Raw genomic sequence first — 19,127 nt, forward strand, 5'->3', positions numbered from 1 at the left:
TTTATGCAGCATAGCAAAATATAAATCAGAAAAGTGGTGAGCATGGAATTATAACAAAGCATTTGGATTTTCTTGAGGGGCATTTCCATCAAGCTGTGGAACCTTTTTCAGAGTACGTAAGAATTTTCTGTTTGTGAATTTTCATAGTAGAGAACTAACCAAAGTCACTAGGCAAAGGTGCATCCATTTTTCCCACCAAAAGATGGCATCAGCTCTCATAGGAAGTCGTTTTAGTCTAGATTACACTTTACAAACATGATTAACCACATCACATCAAATAAGTGCAAAATGAAAGATAGTATTGCCAGTCATATAATTACAGTAGAAATTAAAATCAATTTAAAAAACAGAGAAAACATGGTAAATGTTATATTTGGGATGGCATCAGTTTTTCTACAATAGGAACAATTCTGAAGGACAGAGTAAGCTGTGTACAGGCACAGCAAGAGGACTGTGCTTATATAATCAACGGTTCATCAGTAGATGAGGAAAAACAGTTGGCAAATGGATAACTTTTTGGTCATGACTAAATGATAAGCATCTCAACCAGGAGTTTCATGTTAATTCAAGACAAAGCAGGATTTTTGAGAACTTAAAATGCTGGAAAATATTATACACAAATTTTAGAATAAATTCACTATTCTAGAGCTATGTTTTTGCTGTTACAAAGCTTATAGTCTGATAGGGAAGACAAACAATAAATGCAAAAACAAGAGAAATTCCAATAGAGTTAAATGCTATGGAGAAAATAGAGTGTGGAGTTGGGATGGGGAGGGCTTCCTCCACAAGCATGGAGAGCCTTCCTGAACTGAGACCCAAATGACCTGAAGAATAAGCAGGAGTAAGTCATATGACGATCTGGGGGTACCAGCATTCCAGGACAGGTGCAAAAGCTACCGTTGCTGTGGGAAACAACCTTAGCATGTAAGAGAAACAGAAACAGGGCTGTGCAGCTGGAGAATAATAAGGCAAAGGGAAAGTGGAGGCAGAGACCAGACCGTATAGGACCCCAAAGGCTCTGGCGTAACCATTTGTATTTGTTCTCTAGGTGAGTTTGAATTTTGGGAGAGCCATCTTTGCAAGCTTACATCAACAAGTTAGCCTATTTTCTAAAACTAGGACAATATGTGCTCATTATAGGATGTTTGGAAATTACAGAAAAATATATAAAGAAAGTAAAGTGGCAATTAAAAACTCAGAATCCATCCTGTAACTTACAGATCCAGAACAGAGATCACATTTTATGTGTTTTGTAAGAGAAAAAAGAACGCATTTATCACAAAGCAACATTTATCACACACACACAAACACATAAAATGTATCAGTTTAAAAAAATCAAAAAACTTGCTTTTAAAAGCATTGAAATTTTTTCAAGAAATTATTGTTTAATGAAAATGTGCCATTGATGTAAATGGTATTTTAAAAATCCAGCTAGCATTCATAGAACATTGTTTCTTTTCAGGTTTGCAGATTTTATCAGGGGTATGCTGAAACTAATTCTTCTCCTCCTGTTTTCTGGGGCTACACTATCATCCACGTGGTTCACCCTGACCTGTTTGAACAGCATCACACACCTGCCTTTAACCACAGGTGAGCACAGACTTGTTTTGAACTTTGAATAAATAGTTTCAGTTTATAGAAGTATATACACACTGACAGTAGGACTTTTTCCATAAGTAATTGTTAAATATACAAAAAGGTCTCTCTTGTCTAGCCATCAGACCATCATCCTATCTAAAAAGAGCTCAAGAAATAACTAAAAACATTTCCATTGGATTTTGCATATGGAAATGTATAATCTTTAGCCTAAGCTTATATAGCATGGAAAAGCTTATATTCTTTTAAAAATCATATCAGAGCATAATACAAGTATTTTTTATCTTCTTTATAGCCGTTACATGATTGTTAAACAGGAAGGAAAATGAACAAAGGCAAAAAGCTATGATGTTTCAAGTACACACCAGTAAAATTCTTTGAATGAGCACCTGTAGGTTTATTTTATATTTAGCCTTTAAAAAATTTTTTTATTCAATTTATTTAAACTAAAAACAAAAACCAAACAGTTCACCATTTCTCCCACCACCCGCCACCTCTTGCAACCACCAGTTTGTTCTCTGTTTCTGTGAGCTTGGCTTGTTGGGTTTTTTTGTTTGTTTGTTTTTGATTCCATATATAAGAGAGATCATACAATATTTGTCTTTCTCTGTCTTACTTCACTTAGCATAATATCCTCAAGATCTAAACATGTCACAAATAGCAAGATTTCATTCTTTATGGCTGAGTAATATTCTATTGCATATATATTCCACAATTTCTTTATCCATTCATCCATTGATGGACACTTAGGTTGTTTCCATATCTTAGCTATTGTAAATAATGCTGCAGTGAACAAGGGGGGTGTGTAGATACCTTTTTGAGATAGTGATTTCAATTCCTTCAGATAGGAAATGGAATTGCTGGATCATATGGTAGTTCTATTTTTAGTTTTTTGAGGAACCTCCATACTGTTTTCCATAGTGGCTGTATCAATTTACATTCCCACCAACAGTGTAGGAGGGTTCCCTTTTCTCCACATACTTGCCAACACTTGTTATTTCTTGTCTTATTGATAATAGCCATTCTGACAGGTGTGAGGTAGTATCTCGTTGTGATTTTGATTTGTGTTTCCCTGATGATTAATGATATTGAACTTCTTTTATTTGTCTGTTGGACATCTGTATGTCTTCTTTGGAAAAATGGGTATTCAGATCTTCTGCCCATTTTTTAATTGCATTGTTTGCTTTTTGGTACTGAATTGTATGAATTCTTTGTATATTTTGGATATTAACCCCTTATCAGATATATGGTTTGCAATTTTCTCCCATTCAGTAGGTTGCGTTTTCATTTGTTGATGGTTTCCTTTGCCGTGCAGAAGCTCTTTAGTTTGATGTAGTCCCAGTTGTTCATTTTCACTTTTGTTCTTTCATTTTTGGTGTCAGGTTCAAAAAATTATTGCCAAGACCTATGTCAAGGAACTTACTGCCTATATTTTATTCTAGGAGTTTTATGGTTTCAGGTCTTACATTCAAGTCTCTGATCAATTTTGTGTTAATTTTTGCATACAGTATAAGATAGTGGTCCAAGTTCATTCTTTTGCACGTGGTTGTCCAGTTTTCCTAATATCATTTATTGAAGAGGCTGTCCTTTCCCCATTGCATAGTCCTGGCTTTTTTGTTGTAAATTAATTGACCATAAGTGTGTAGGTTTATTTCTGGGCTCTCTGTTCTGTTCCATTGATCTATGTCTCAGTTTTTATGCCAGTACTATACTATGTTAATTACTATAGCTTTGTAATATTGTTTGAAATCAGGGCGTGTGATGCCTCCGGCTTTGTTCTTCTTTCTCAAGGTTGCTTTAGCTATCCAGGGTCTTTTGTGGTTCCACACAAATTTTGGGATTGTTTGTTCTATTTCTGTGAAAAATGCCATTGGAATTTTGATAGGGATTGCTTTGAATCTGTAGATCGCTTTGGGTAGTATGGACATTTTAACAATAGTAATTCTTCCAATCTATGAGCACAGAATATCTTTCCATTTATTTGTGTCTTCTTCAGTTTCTTTAATTAATGTCTTTAAGTTTTCAATATACAGATCTTTCACCTCCTTGGTTAATTTTATTCCTAGGTATTTAATTATTTTGATATAATTGTAAATGGGATTTTTTTTCTTCATTTCTCTTTCAGATAGTTCATTACTAGTGTAGAGAAATGCAAGATTTTTCTGTTGATTTTGTAGCCTACAGTTTTACTGAATTTATTAGTTCCAACAGTTTTTTGATGGCGTCTTTAGGATTTTCTGTATATAATATGTCATCTGCAAATAGTGTCAGTTTTGCTTCTTCCTTCCCAGTTTAGATGCCTTTTTTTTTTTCTTGCCCAATTGCTGTGACTAGGACTTCCGAATACCACGTTGAATAAAAGTGGGGAGAGTGGTTATCCTTGTCTTGTTCCTGATCTTAGAGGAAAAGCTTTCAGCGTTTTACCGTTGAGTATGATGTTAACTGTGATCTTGTCATATATGGCCTTTATTATGTTGAGATACATTCCCTTTATACCTGCTGTGTTGAGCATTTTTATCATAAATGGGTGTTGAATTTTGTCAAATGCTTTTTCTCTGTCTATTGGGATGATCACATGATTTTTATCCCTTCATTTTGTTAATGTGGTGTATCACATTGACTGATTTGCAGATGTTGAACCAGCCTTGCGTCCCTGGAATAAATCTCACTTGATCATGGTGTATGATCCTTCTAATGTATTGTTGAAGTTGGTTTGCTATTTTGTTAAGGATTTTTGCATCTGTATTCATCAGGGATATTGGCCTGTAATTTTCTTTTTTTGTGGCATCCTTATCTGGTTTTGGTATCAGGGTAATGCTGGCCTTGTAAAATGTATTTGGAAGTTTCCCCCTCTTCTGTTTTCTGGAAGAGTTTGAAAAGGATTGGTATTAGTTCACCTCTGAAAGTTTGGTAGAATTCACCAGTGAAGGCTTTTGGTCATGGACCTTTGTTTGTTGAGAGGTTTTTGATTACTGATCCAATCTCCTCCTAGTAACTGATCTGTTCAAGTTTTCTATTTCATCACAATTCAGGCTTTGTAGGTTGTATATTTCTAGGAATTTATACATTTCTTCTAGGTTGTCTATTTTGTTGGCATATAATTGTATCATAGTAGTCTCTTGTCCTTTGTGTTTCTGTGGTATCAGTTGTAACACCTCTTTCATTTCTGACTTTATTTATTTGAGTCCGCTCTCTTTTTTTCTTTGTGAGTCTAGCTAAGGAGTATAATATAGGCAGTTTACTTATTATTAGCTCATCCAATTGACCTGAAACATTTATAGCTGCAGTTGTTTTTAATTGTTATTAGTATCATTTGGGGGTCTATATTAGTCTTTCTATGGCTGCTGTTAATAAGTTACCACAAACATAGTGGCTTAAAAAAACACCAATTTATTATCATATATTTCTGTAAGTTAGAAGTCCAACTCGAGTCTCATGAGGCTAAAATCAAAATGTGGGCAGATACTAGGGAAGAATTTGTTTCCTTGCCTTCTCTAACTTCTAGAGGCTGCCCACATTCCTTGGCTTATGGCTCCCTTCATCCATCTGTAAAGCTGGCAACAGCAGGTCAAGTCCTTCTCATATTGCATCTCATATTGCATTGTTCCTTCCTTCCAAGGTCTCCTCTTCCTCTGAACTTCATATTCTGCCTCCTTCTTCTACTTTTAAGGATCCTTGTGATTACATTGGGTCTACCGAGGTAATCCAGTATAGTCTCCCAATTTTAAAATCAGCTGATTAGCAACCTTAATTCCATCTGCAGCCTTAATCCTTTTTGCCATGTATGAAAACATTCACAGTTTCCAGGAATTCACACATGAATATCTTTTGGGGGAAGGAGGGGACATCATTCCGCACAGTAATAAGTATGAAACAGGAAATGAGGGTGGCAGTGTCGTTCTGATTACAAGATTTGAGAAGTTGTATAGTGCCTGTCAGATGTACACATCCCATTAGTAAGTAATTGTGGTTATTTAAGAATGAAGTAAAAATCTATTTCTTTCAATATATGAGTATTTTTTAATGGCCACTAAATTATTAGGACATATATATATTTATTAAGTTGTTTGGACCTAACTATGTAATTAACAGAATTGTTAGCTATTTCCTTTGGCCTCGAGGCACCACTAAAAAATTACTGAGATACAAAGGTTGCTGAGAAGGAAGGTTTGGAAACCTCTGCTCTGTACCGTCCTGCTGGGATTCCCTCTTTTCAGTGTTTATTGCTTTGCCTATAAATCCCAGTTGTCCAGAGTAATCTTTCTTTGGATACTTCGCACTTTTAACATACTAACATTCTTTCATTAGGGTTTTGAGCAATTTTGGCGAGTGTCCTGAGCCAGAATTTTTTATTATTCTGGTATAGTTTCAACTTTAGCAGCTGTACAACATTCTGGTGGAACAGTTTTAGTTTACAACTCTTCTTGTACATAGCATTACACTCAAAATTTTTTTTTGATACTGTATGTCAAGTATGCATCTGTTAGGTTTCACAAGAATATAGGCATGAGTACATGATGAACAGATTTGCTCCCTTGAATTAAGTGCAGAATATTCATTATAAGATAGTACGTTCATTAAATTTCATGTATTTGCTATTTAACCTGATAAAATTAACAGTTTTATCTCTGGATAGAGGAGATTTAGTTTTTTACCTCCTTTTTTGTCTGGATTTGTAACACTGAATTTGTTTTACTTTTATAATCAGAAAACATATATTTGAAAACTATGCATCTTTTTATTTTATTTTTTTAACATCTTTATTGGAATATAATTGCTTTACAATGGTGTGTTAGTTTCTGCTTTAAAACAAAGTGAATCAGCTATACATATACACATATCCCCATATCTCCTCCCTCTTGCGTCTCCCTCCCACCCTCCCTATCCCACCTCTCTAGGTGGTCACAAAGCACTGAGCTGATCTCCCTGTGCTATGCGGCTGCTTCCCACTAGCTATCTGTTTTACATTTGGTCGTATATATAAGTCCATGCCACTCTCTCACTTCGTCCCACCTTACCCTTCCCCCTCCCCGTGTCCTCAAGTCCATTCTCTACATCTGCGTCTTTATTCCCATCCTGCCCCTAGGTTCTTCAGAACCTTTTTTTTTTTTTAGATTCCATATATATGTGTTAGCATATGGTATTTGTTTTTCTCTTTCTGACTTACTTCACTCTATGAAGTAGAGTATGACAGACTCTAGGTCCATCCACATCATTACAAATAACTCAATTTTGTTTCTTTTTATGGCTGAGTAATATTCCGTTGTACATATGTGCCACATCTTCTTTATCCATGCATCTGTCGATGGACACTTAGGTTGCTTCCATGTCCTGGCCATTGTAAATAGAGCTGCAATGAAAGTTGTGGTCCATGACTCTTTTTGAATTATGGTTTTCTCAGGGTATATGCCCAGTAGTGGGACTGCTGGGTCGTATGGTAGTTCTGTTTTTAGTTTTTGAAGGAACCTCCATACTGTTCTCCATAGTGGCTGTATCAATTTACATTCCCACCAACAGTGCAAGAGGGTTCCCTTTTCTCCACACCCTCTCCAGCATTTATTGTGAAAACTATGCATCTTTTTAAATCTTTAAAGAAAATTGATGTAATTGACCCCAGTCAAGACTGTTTTCCCATTCTGTCCTTAAAAATAATTATGTTGGACAGAAAGGAAAGCAGAATTCTAAATTAAATCAAGGCTAGAATTGAGAGGTTGAGTTTGAGGTAGACATCTTAACAATTGAATTTATAAATTCTACTGCTTTTGAATGTAAGTCTGTTTATTAATGTCACTTAGAAACTCCTGAAAGATGCATTTTTTAAAATATGTTTATTGGAGTATAATTGCTTTACATTGTTGTGTTAGTTTCTGCTCTACAAAGATGCATTTTTAACTTACAAATACACTGGGTTAAGGACTAGATTTGTTCACATACCTTCTCTGAATTACCATAGTATTTTTTTTCTCTTTCCTGATACCACTTAATAGTTACTTGAGTATATGTCTTATCTCCCTACCAGTCTGAAAATCTGGAGCATGGACGTTTGCCTTTTAAATTCTGACCCCCAACTCCCACCCCAGTACCTAGCATAAGCCCTGAGGAATGAATGAATGAGTGATTGAATGAAGTATATTTTGTCTCCATTTTGAATCTCAGTAGATATGACTTATTGCCAATAATAGTCAGGAAACTTAGCCACTCTGTTATTCAGCACTAGCTGTAAGAAGGCAAAAGGGCATATTTTAATGGAACAAAAGAGAATTTGAATAAATCTGTCACAGATACTCTTACTGCCTTTGTAAAAATCTGACCTAATTCCTTTTAAGTAAAAAAGGTTTCATGAAAGGGAACTTACTACAAAATCTAATTATAGACACATCTAGACCTTTAGGCTAATATTTAAAGTCAGTAATGGCAAATTCATGTTTCTTTTTTTACCAGAGTCATTCTTTTTTTTTTTTTTTTTTTTTTAATTGAAGTATAATTGCTTTACAATGGTGTGTTAGTTTCTGCTTTAAAACAAAGTGAATCAGTTATACATATACATATGTTCCCATATTTCTTCCCTCTTGCATCTCCCTCCCTCCCACCCTCCCTATCCCACCCCTCTAGGTGGTCACAAAGCACCGAGCTGATCTCCCTGTTCTATGCGGCTGCTTCCCACTAGCTATCTGTTTTACATTTGGTAGTGTATATATGTCCATGCCACTCTCTCATCCTGTCACATCTTACCCCTCCCCCTCCCCATATCCTCAAGTCCATTCTCTAGTAGGTCTGTGTCTTTATTCCCGTCTTGCCACTAGGTTCTTCATGACCTTTTTTTTTTTTTCCTTAGATTCCATATATATGTGTTACCATACTGTATTTGTTTTTCTCTTTCTGACTTACTTCACTCTGTATGACAGACTAACTCCATCCACCTCATTACAAATACCTCCATTTCATTTCTTTTTATGGCTGAGTAATATTCCATTGTATATATGTGCCACATCTTCTTTATCCATTCATCCGATGATGGACACTTTGGTTGCTTCCATGTCCTGGCTATTGTAAATAGAGCTGCAATGAACATTTTGGTACATGACTCTTTTTGAATTATGGTTTTCTCAGGGTATATGCCCAGTAGTGGGATTGCTGGGTCGTATGGTAGTTCTATTTTTAGTTTTTGAAGGAACCTCCATACTGTTCTCCATAGTGGCTGTATCAATTTACATTCCCACCAACAGTGCAAGAGCGTTCCCTTTTCTCCACACCCTCTCCAGCATTTATTGTTTGTAGATTTTTTTGATGATGGCCATTCTGACCGGTGTGAGATGATACCTCATTGTAGTTTTGATTTGCATTTCTCTAATGATTAAGGATGTTGAGCATTCTTTCATGTGTCTGTTGGCCATCTGTATATCTTCTTTGGAGAAATGTCTGTTTAGGTCTTCTGCCCATTTTTGGATTGGGTTGTTTGTTTTTTTGTTATTGAGCTGCATGAGCTGCTTGTAAATCTTGGAGATTAATCCTTTGTCAGTTGCTTCATTTGAAAATATTTTCTCCCATTCTGAGGGTTGTCTTTTGGTCTTGTTTATGGTTTCCTTTGCTGTGCAAAAGCTTTTAAGTTTCATTAGGTCCCATTTGTTTATTTGTGTTTTTATTTCCATTTCTCTAGGAGCTGGGTCAAAAAGGATCTTGCTGCGATTTATGTCATAGAGTGTTCTGACTATGTTTTCCTCTAAGAGTTTGATAGTGTCTGGCTTAACATTTAGGTCTTTAATCCATTTTGAGTTTATTTTTGTGTATGGTGTCAGTGAGTGTTCTAGTTTCATACTTTTACATGTACCTGTCCAATTTTCCCAGCACCACTTATTGAAGAGACTGTCTTTTCTCCACTGTATATGCTTGCCTCCTTTATCAAAGATAAGGTGACCATATGTGTGTGGGTTTATCTCTGGGCTTTCTATCTTGTTCCATTGATCTATATTTCTGTTTTTGTGCCAGTACCAAACTGTCTTGATTACTGTAGCTTTGTAATATAGTCTGAAGTCAGGGAGCCTGATTCCTCCAGCTCCATTTTTCATTCTCAAGATTGCTTTGGCTATTCGGGGTCTTTTGTGTCTCCATACAAATTGTGAAATTTTTTGTTCTAGTTCTGTGAAAAATGCCTGTGGTAGTTTGATAGGGATTGCATTGAATCTGTAGATTGCTTTGGGTAGTAGAGTCATTTTCACAATGTTGATTCTTCCAATCCAAGAACATGGTATATCTCTCCATCTATTTGTATCATCTATAATTTCTTTCATCAGTGTCCTATAATTTTCTGCATACAGGTCTTTTGTCTCCTTAGGTAGGTTTATTCCTAGATATTTTATTCTTTTTGTTGCAATGGTAAACGGGAGTGTTTTCTTAATTTCACTTTCAGATTTTTCATCATTAGTATATAGGAATGCAAGAGATTTCTGTGCATTAATTTTGTATCCTGCTACTTTACCAAATTCATTGATTAGCTCTAGTAGTTTTCTAGTGGCAGTTTTAGGATTCTCTATGTATAGTATCATGTCATCTGCAAACAGTGACAGCTTTACTTCTTCTTTTCCGATTTGGATTCCTTTTATTTCTTTTTCTTCTCTGATTGCTGTGGCTAACACTTCCAAAACTATGTTGAATAATAGTGGTGAGAGTGGGCAACCTTGTCTTGTTCCTGATCTTAGTGGAAATGGTTTCAGTTTTTCACCATTGAGGACAATGTTGGCTGTGGGTTTGTCATATATGGCCTTTATTATGTTGAGGAAAGTTCCCTCTATGCCTACTTTCTGCAGGGCTTTTATCATAAATGGGTGTTGTATTTTGTCGAAAACTTTCTCTGCATCTATTGAGATGATCATATGGTTTTTCGCCTTCAGTTTGTTAATATGATGTATCACGTTGATTGATTTGCGTATATTGAAGAATCCTTGCATTCCTGGAATAAACCCCACTTGATCATGGTGTATAATCCTTTTAATGTGCTGTTGGATTCTGTTTGCTAGTATTTTGTTGAGGATTTTTGCATCTATGTTCATCAGTGATATTGGCCTGTAGTTTTCTTTCTTTGTGACATCTTTGTCTGGTTTTGGTATCAGGGTGATGGTGACCTCGTAGAATGAGTTGGGGAGTGTTCCTCCCTCTGCTCTATTTTGGAAGAGTTTGAGAAGGATAGGTGTTAGCTCTTCTCTAAATGTTTGATAGAATTCGCCAGTGAAGCCATCTGGTCCTGGGCTTTTGTTTGTTGGAAGATTTTTAACCACAGTTTCAATTTCAGTGCTTGTGATTGGTCTGTTCATATTTTCTATTTCTTCCTGGTTCAGTCTCGGTAGGTTGTGCATTTCTAAGAATCTGTCCTTTTCTTCCAAGTTGTCCATTTTATTGGCATAGAGTTGTTTGTAGTAATCTCTCATGATCATTTGTATTTCTGCAGTGTCAGTGGTTACTTCTCCTTTTTCATTTCTAATTCTATTGATTTGAGTCTTCTCCCTTTTTCTCTTGATGAGTCTGGCTAATGGTTTGTCAATTTTGTTTATCTTCTCAAAGAACCAGCTTTTAGTTTCATTGATTTTTGCTATTGTTTCCTTCATTTCTTTTTCATTTATTTCTGACCTGATCTTTATGATTTCTTTCCTTCTGCTAGCTTTGGGGTTTTTTTGCTCTTCTTTCTCTAATTGCTTTAGGTGCAAGGTTAGGTTGTTTATTCGAGATGTTTCCTGTTTCTTGATGTAGGCTTGTATTGCTATAAACTTCCCTCTTAGAACTGCTTTTGCTGCATCCCATAGGTTTTGGGTCATCGTGTCTCCATTGTCATTTGTTTCTAGGTATTTTTTGATTTCCCCTTTGATTTCTTCAATGATCACTTCGTTATTAAGTAGTGTATTGTGTAGCCTCCATGTGTTTGTATTTTTTACAGATCTTTTCCTGTAATTGATATCTAGTCTCATAGCGTTGTGGTCGGAAAAGATACTTGATACGATTTCAATTTTCTTAAATTTACCAAGGCTTGATTTGTGACCCAATATATGATCTATCCTGGAGAATGTTCCATGAGCACTTGAGAAAAATGTGTATTCTGTTGTTTTTGGGTGGAATGTCCTATAAATATCAATTAAGTCCATCTTGTTTAATGTATCATTTAAAGCTTGTGTTTCCTTATTTATTTTCATTTTGGATGATCTGTCCATTGGTGAAAGTGGGGTGTTAAAGTCCCCTACTATGATTGTGTTGCTGTCGATTTCCCCTTTTATGGCTGTTAGTATTTGCCTTATGTATTGAGGTGCTCCTATGTTGGGTGCATAAATATTTACAATTGTTATATCTTCCTCTTGGATCGATCCCTTGATCATTATATAGTGTCCTTCTTTGTCTCTTGTAATAGTCTTTATTTTAAAGTCTATTTTGTCTGATATGAGAATTGCTACTCCAGCTTTCTTTTGATTTCCATTTGTATGGAATATCTTTTTCCATCCCCTCACTTTCAGTCTGTATGTGTCTCTAGGTCTGAAGTGGGTCTCTTGTAGACAGCATATATATGGGTCTTGTTTTTGTATCCATTCAGCCAGTCTGTGTCTTTTGGTGGGAGCATTTAATCCATTTACATTTAAGGTAATTATTGATATGTATGTTCCTATTCCCATTTTCTTAAATGTTTTGGGTTTGTTGTTGTAGGTGTTTTCCTTCTCTTGTGTTTCTTGCCTAGAGAAGTTCCTTTAGCATTTGTTGTAAAGCTGGTTTGGTGGTGCTGAACTCTCTCAGCTTTTGCTTGTCTGTAAAGGTTTTAATTTCTCCATCAAATCTGAATGAGATCCTTGCTGGGTAGAGTAACCTTGGTTGTAGGTTTTTCTCCTTCATCACTTTAAGTATATCCTGCCACTCCCTTCTGGCTTTAAGAGTTTCTGCTGAAAGATCAGCTGTTAACCTTATGGGGATTCCCTTGTGTGTTATTTGTTGTTTTTCCCTTGCTGCTGTTAATATGTTTTCTTTATATTTAATTTTTGATAGTTTGATTAATATGTGTCTTGGCGTGTTTCTCCTTGGATTTATCCTGTATGGGACTCTCTGTGCTTCCAGGACTTGATTAACTATTTCCTTTCCCATATTAGGGAAGTTTTCAACTATAGTCTCTTCAAATATTTTCTTAGTCCCTTTCTTTTTCTCTTCTTCTTCTGGGACCCCTATAATTCGAATGTTGGTGCGTTTAATGTTGTCCCAGAGGTCTCTGAGACTGTCCTCAGTTCTTTTCATTCTTTTTTCTTTATTCTGCTCTGCAGTAGTTATTTCCACTATTTTATCTTCCAGGTCACTTATCCGTTCTTCTGCCTCAGTTATTCTGCTATTGATCCCGTCTAGAGTATTTTTAATTTCATTTATTGTGTTTTTCATCGTTGCTTGGTTCCTCTTTAGTTCTTCTACATCCTTGTTAAATGTTTCTTGCATTTTGTCTATTCTATTTCCAAGATTTTGGATCATCTTTACTATCATTATTCTGAATTCTTTTTCAGGTAGATTGCCTATTTCCTCTTCATTTGTTAGGTCTGGTGTGTTTTGACCCTGCTCCTTCACCTGCTGTGTGTTTTTTTGTCTTCTCATTTTGCTTATCTTACTGTGTTTGGGGTCTCCTTTTCACAGGCTGCAGGTTCGTAGTTCCCGTTGTTTTTGGTATCTGTCCCCAGTGGCTAAGGTTGGTTCAGCGGGTTGTGTAGGCTTCCTGGTGGAGGGGACTAGTGCCTGTGTTCTGTTGGATGAGACTGGATGTTGTCTTTCTGGTGGGCACGTCCACGTCTGGTGGTGTGTTTTGGGGTGTCTGTGGCCTTATTATGATTTTAGGCAGCCTCTCTGCTAATGGATGGGGCTATGTTCCTGTCTTGCTAGTTGTTTGGCATAGGGTGTCCAGCACTGTAGCTTGCTGGTCATTGAGTGAAGCTGGGTCTTGATGTTGAGATGGAGATCTCTGAGAGATTTTCACCGTTTGGTATTACGTGGAGCTGGGAGGTCTCTTGTGGACCCGTGTCCTGAAGTTGGCTCTCCCACCTCAGAGGCACAGCCCCGATGCCTGGCTGGAGCACCAAGAGCCTTTCATCCACACAGCTCAGAGTATAAGGGAGAAAAAAATAGAAAGAAAGAAAGAAAGAGGATAAAATAAAATAAAATAAAGCTATTATAATAAAAAATAAGAAAAAAAATTATTAAGAGTAAATGTATTCAGAAAAAAATTTTTTTTAATTTTTAAAGATAGATTTATTAATTTTTTATAATAAAAAATAAGAAAAAAATTATTAAGAAAAAAATTTATTAAGAAAAAAATTTTTTAATTTTTTTAAAATAAAAAATATGAAAAAACTTATTTAAAAAATTTTTTTAATTTCTAAAAATAGAAAATAAGGAAAAAATTATTAAGAAAACATTTATTAGGAAAGAAAACAAAACAAAAAAAAACACAAAAAAACACAAAAACGGACGGACCTAACCCTAGGACTAATGGTGAAAGCAAAGCTATACAGACAAAATCTCACCGAGAAGCATACACATATCCACTCACAAAAAAAGGAAAAGGGGAAAAATTAATATATCCTGCTCCCAAAGTCCACCTATTGAATTTGGGATGATTCGTTGTCTATTCAGGTATTCAACAGATGCAGACACATCAAGTTGTTTGTGGAGCTTTAATCTGCTGCTTCTGAGGCTGCTGGGAGAGACTTCCCTTTCTCTTCTTTGTTCGTACAGCTCCCGGGGTTCAGCTTTGGATTTGGACCCGCCTCTGCATGTAGGTCGCCTGAGGGCGTCTGTTCCCCGCCCAGACAGAACGGGGTTAAAGGAGCAGCTGCTTCGGGGGCTCTGGCTCACTCAGGCCAGGGGGAGGGAGGGGTACGGAGGAGGCGGGGCGAGCCTGCGGCGGCAGAGGCCGGCGTGACGTTGCAGCAGCCTGAGGCGCGCCGTGCGTGCGTTCTCCCGGGGAAGTTGTCCCCAGACCACGGGAGCCCGGCAGCGGCGAGCTGCACCGGCTCCCGGGAGGGGCGGTGTGGAGAGTGACCTGTGCTCGCACACAGGCTTCTTGGTGGCGGCAGCAGCAGCCCTAGCGTCTCCTGCCCGTCTCTGGGGTCTGCGCTGATAACCGCGGCTCGCGCCCGCCTCTGGGGTCCGCGCTGATAGCCGCGGCTCGCGCCAGTCTCTGGAGTTTGTTTAGGCGGCGCTCTGAATCCCCTCTCCTTGCGCGCCACGAAACAAAGAGGCAAGAAAAAGTCTCTTGCCTCTTCGGCGGCTGCAGACTTTTTCTCGGGCTCCCTCCCGGCTAGCTGTGGCGCACTAGCCCCCCTCAGGCTGTGTCACGCCGCCAGCCCCAGTCCTCTCCCTGCGATCCGACCGAAGCCCGAGCCTCGGCTCCCAGCCCCCGCCTGCCCTGGCGGGTGAGCAGACAAACCTCTCGGGCTGGTGAGTGCTGCTTGGCGCCAAGCCTCTGTGCAGGAATCTCTCCGTTTTTCCCTCTGCGCCCCTGTTGCTGGGGGATCCGCGCTGATAGCCGCGGCTCGCGCCCGTCTCTGGAGTTCGTTAAGGCGGCGCTCTGAATCCCCTCTCCTTGTGCACCATGAAACAAAGAGGCAAGAAAAAGTCTCTTGCCTCTTCAGCAGCTGCAGGCTTTTTCCCGGACTCCCTCCCGGCTAGCACCGAAGCCCGAGCCTCAGCTCCCAGCCCTGCCCGCCCCGGCAGCTGAACAGACAAGCCTCTCGGGCTGGTGAGTGCTACTCAGCACCGATCCTCTGTGCGGGAATCTCTCCGCTTTGCCCTCCGCACCCCTGTGGCTGTGCTCTCCTCCGTGGCTCCGAAGCTTCCCCCCTCTGCCACCCGCAGTCTCTGCCCACGAAGGGGCTTCCTAGTGTGTGGAAACCTTTCCTCCTTCACGGCTCCCTCTCACTGGCGCAGGTCCCGTCCCTATTCTTTTGTCTCTGTTATTTCTTTTTTCTTTTGCCCTACCCTAGTACGTGGGGATTTTCTTGCCTTTTGGGAGGTCTGACGTCTTCTGCCAGCGTTCAGTAGGTGTTCTGTAGGAGCAGTTCCACGTGTAGATGTGTTTCTACTGTATCTGTGGGAAGGAAGGTGATCTCCGCATCTTACTCTTCCACCATCTTGCCCCTCCCCCCATTCTTTTTTTAATCAGGAAAACGTCTAGTCTTTTTCCAGTTTCTAGCAAACTTAGTGTTTCTATTATTACTTTTTATAAATCAGAAGAATTTACATGAAGTGTTTGAAAATATACACATTAATTATAACTGTTGACATAATAAATTAAAAGCTATTAATTTTGTTCAACCCTTGTGTTATAAGTGCTACTACTGCTAGAACCTTCTAATGCAATCTTTCTGTAGTCCACTGGTCTTGATATTACTGTTGCCATCTCTATAGAAGAAAAACTGGATCATTCCATTCTATCTAAAGATGTACTATTTTGGTATATGTACTTGCTTATATACATCCTCTTGGAGGCTCTCAGTGGTGTGCTTTTATTATTTCTTTAGGGAAACTCAATATTTAATATTGTATTATATCTTCATTAATTGAATTAGCTATAATAGGGCAATAAATAAACTCATGACTAGATAATAGGAGTTTCAAAATCTTGAAGCTTATGCTGTAAACAAAATTATGGAAATACATTATTTACTTTATCTGAGAACTAGATGTCTAGCCATGCTAGCCACAATTCACATGTCATTTTTCACCGAATAGATGAATACTTTGAAAATGGCATTTTGAAAAATGTTAGCACTTTGGTGTTGAGTTTGCTGAAACAGTGTAATTTGACTGTTGAACAGAAGATGCTTTGGGAGAGGTTCTTCATCGAATGCAAGTTACTAAGATGCCATGATGGTGATGTCGGAAACAGATAATGGGTGGTGAGAATAAGAGAAGGTGATTAGCTAGATAGAAGCCCCTTGAGGGTGATAGCCGACTACAAGCTGGCTTTAAGTGATAATTGAAGAAAGGAAATATATTTGGTTGTATTGAAAGGCATGTGACATGTATAGGTTAGAGAGTAATCCTCTTAATATATTTTCATGCATTTTGCCTTTGTTAAGATAATTATGTCCCATTTTAATAGCATGCAAAGAAATAAAAACATACGCTTGCCCAAAAATGGGGAGAAATGAGAAAATTCAGAAACGGATGATCATGATTAAAGAAATGCACATTATTAAGGAAATTAGGGATTTTAAGCTTTAAAGAAAGAAGGCTAAGGAGTGAATTATTATTTTCAGTTTTATGAACTAAAAGTGATTACTCGTGTTCATGACTGATTAAGAAGCAGAAATAGAACATGGATTAAAAGACGAGAATGGATTTGTGAAATGCTCAGAGAAACGCTTCTTACTGAGGTCATGTAATGTTTATCCATGGAGATTTTCAAGAAGAGAAAAAAGTCTTCAAATAGAATTTGTGTTTCTTGAAGGTAGAGGGTTTGACCAGGTGATCAGTCAGTGTTCCGTGATTTAATAGTACATTGCCTTCTGCAGAACCATATGTCATTCTTTGGGAGCTTAAAAGTTACTGATAAACCTATACTACTTAGGATATCTGATTTCCCAACCAATCTCTACTCTGAGCCCACTGTTTCAAAGAATTATTAGTTGTGCTTCATTTCTGCAAGATAGTAACTGTGCCTTCCAGCCATAAGGGACTCTAAACATAACTGTCAGTCTTTATAGGACTAAACTTTGCCACCAAAGGGGCTAAACAAGGGACACCCACAAAGTAATAACACGTGGAAAGAAAACCATCACCATTAATGAATATTGCAGCAAAATATGCCCCCTCCTCTTTTGGAACCCCAGTTTCATTACTGCATATTTTATTTTACTTTTTATTTTATTTTATTTTATTTATTTATTTATTTATTTATTTAAATTTTATTTATTTATGGCTGTGTTGGGTCTTCATTTCTGTGTGACGTCTTCCTCTAGTTGCAGCAAGTGGGGGCCACTCTTCATCGCGGTGCGTGGGCCTTCTCACTATCGCTGCCTCTCTTGTGGAGCACAGGCTCCAGACGCGCAGGCTCAGCAATTGTGGCCCACGGGCCTAGTCACTCCGCAGCATGTGGGATCCTCCCAGACCAGGGCTCGAACCCGTGTCCCCTGCATTGGCAGGCAGACTCTCAACCACTGCGCCACCAGGGAAGCCCTATTTATTTTTTTTATGGCTGCGTCAGGTCTTAGTTGTGGCACGCGGGATCTTTCATTGCGGTATGCAGACTTCTCTCCAGTTGCGGCGTGCGGGTTTTCTCTTCTCTAGTTGAGGAACGTGAGCTCAGTAGTTGTGGCGTGCCGGATTAGTTTATCCGCAGCATGTGGGATCCCAGTTCCCCAATCAGGGATCAAACCCGCGTCCCCTGCATTGGAAGGCAGACTCTTCACCACTGGACCATCAGGGAAGTCCTGTACTGTGTATTTTAATTAGTGATAGACCATGAAGGCCACAGTAATCATTTTTAGGAAGAAAATGTGAGGCTGAGAAGAAAGGCACAGCTCAATGATATAGAAATGTATATCAGTGTATGTGTATATACATACATATGTATTCTATATATTCAACATGCCCAAAACGTATGAAAAACGCTGTAGTTGGCAAACTTTTGAATGTTTACCGTTTGCCTTTATGTGTATGTCTTTATTTCCAAAAGGAGTATTTTCACTTGCAATATCAAGTTTAATTTAGTTTTTATAAATATTTTAAATAAATGTCTAATCTAATAATTCCCAGTTAACTTTTCTAACTTTTATCATGAAATAAAAATTCAGTCAGTGTGCACAATAATAAAAATTTATCTAATAAAGTGTATTAATGTTATAAACCTACTATTTAGGGAAATTTCTTGATTCTAATCATTAAAATAATTTATGATAAAAATGTATTGTTATTTTATAATCCTTATTTCATATTTATAATGCTTCTTAATAAAACTGTAAAAAAATTTTCTATTATTCTTACCCACTAAGAAGCACCTTTTAGATTTTTTTTTATTATCCTAGTTAAGCTCTTTACTTACATGTATCTAAATTTGTTATTGATCTACTTAAATGAACCTTAGTCATCATCTGATATAACTTAATAAATGAGTCTCTTCCATTACAATCCAGATGTATGTTCATATGACCACAACTTGAATGAAAACCTCCCTTGTTAATCAGCTCTGGGTCCTGGGAAATTCTTCCTCCTATCAAGCTATTACTTATTTGGAGCAGCACAACTCCCACAGAGCAAGTCAGCCACCTCCCTCTTCTGTTGACAGCCCTCAGAACATTTGAATATGTCAGTCATGTCTGGACTTAGCCATTAATCTAAACATCCCCCAATTTTCATAACGTTTCCTCACCAGACATAGATTCCACACCACTGACAAGCATAATCACTGTCTTCTAAACCTACCATAGCTTGTCAGGCTCCTCCTTAAACAGTATTACTAGAATTTAGCACACTTTCCCTGCTGCACTTCGCACCTAATGCTAGGAGGCTGTGGCTTCTCATAGCTT

General features: G+C 37.9%; 1 protein-coding gene across 4 annotated transcripts in view; it reads left to right on the forward strand.

The window, feature by feature from the left end:
* The window catches only part of SLC49A4 (solute carrier family 49 member 4), a 116,901-nt gene that overhangs the window by 59,413 nt on the left and 38,361 nt on the right, over positions 1 to 19,127 (forward strand). For all 4 annotated transcript variants that reach the window (XM_082394947.1, XM_082394946.1, XM_082394948.1 and 1 more), the window contains exon 7: positions 1,463 to 1,590. In XM_082394947.1, the coding sequence (XP_082251073.1) occupies positions 1,463 to 1,590 (128 nt within the window). The remainder of the gene's footprint in view (positions 1 to 1,462; positions 1,591 to 19,127) is intronic.

Source organism: Balaenoptera borealis (assembly GCF_965194805.1).
Source record: "Balaenoptera borealis genome assembly, chromosome: 5".
NCBI classification, from domain to species: domain Eukaryota; kingdom Metazoa; phylum Chordata; class Mammalia; order Artiodactyla; family Balaenopteridae; genus Balaenoptera; species Balaenoptera borealis.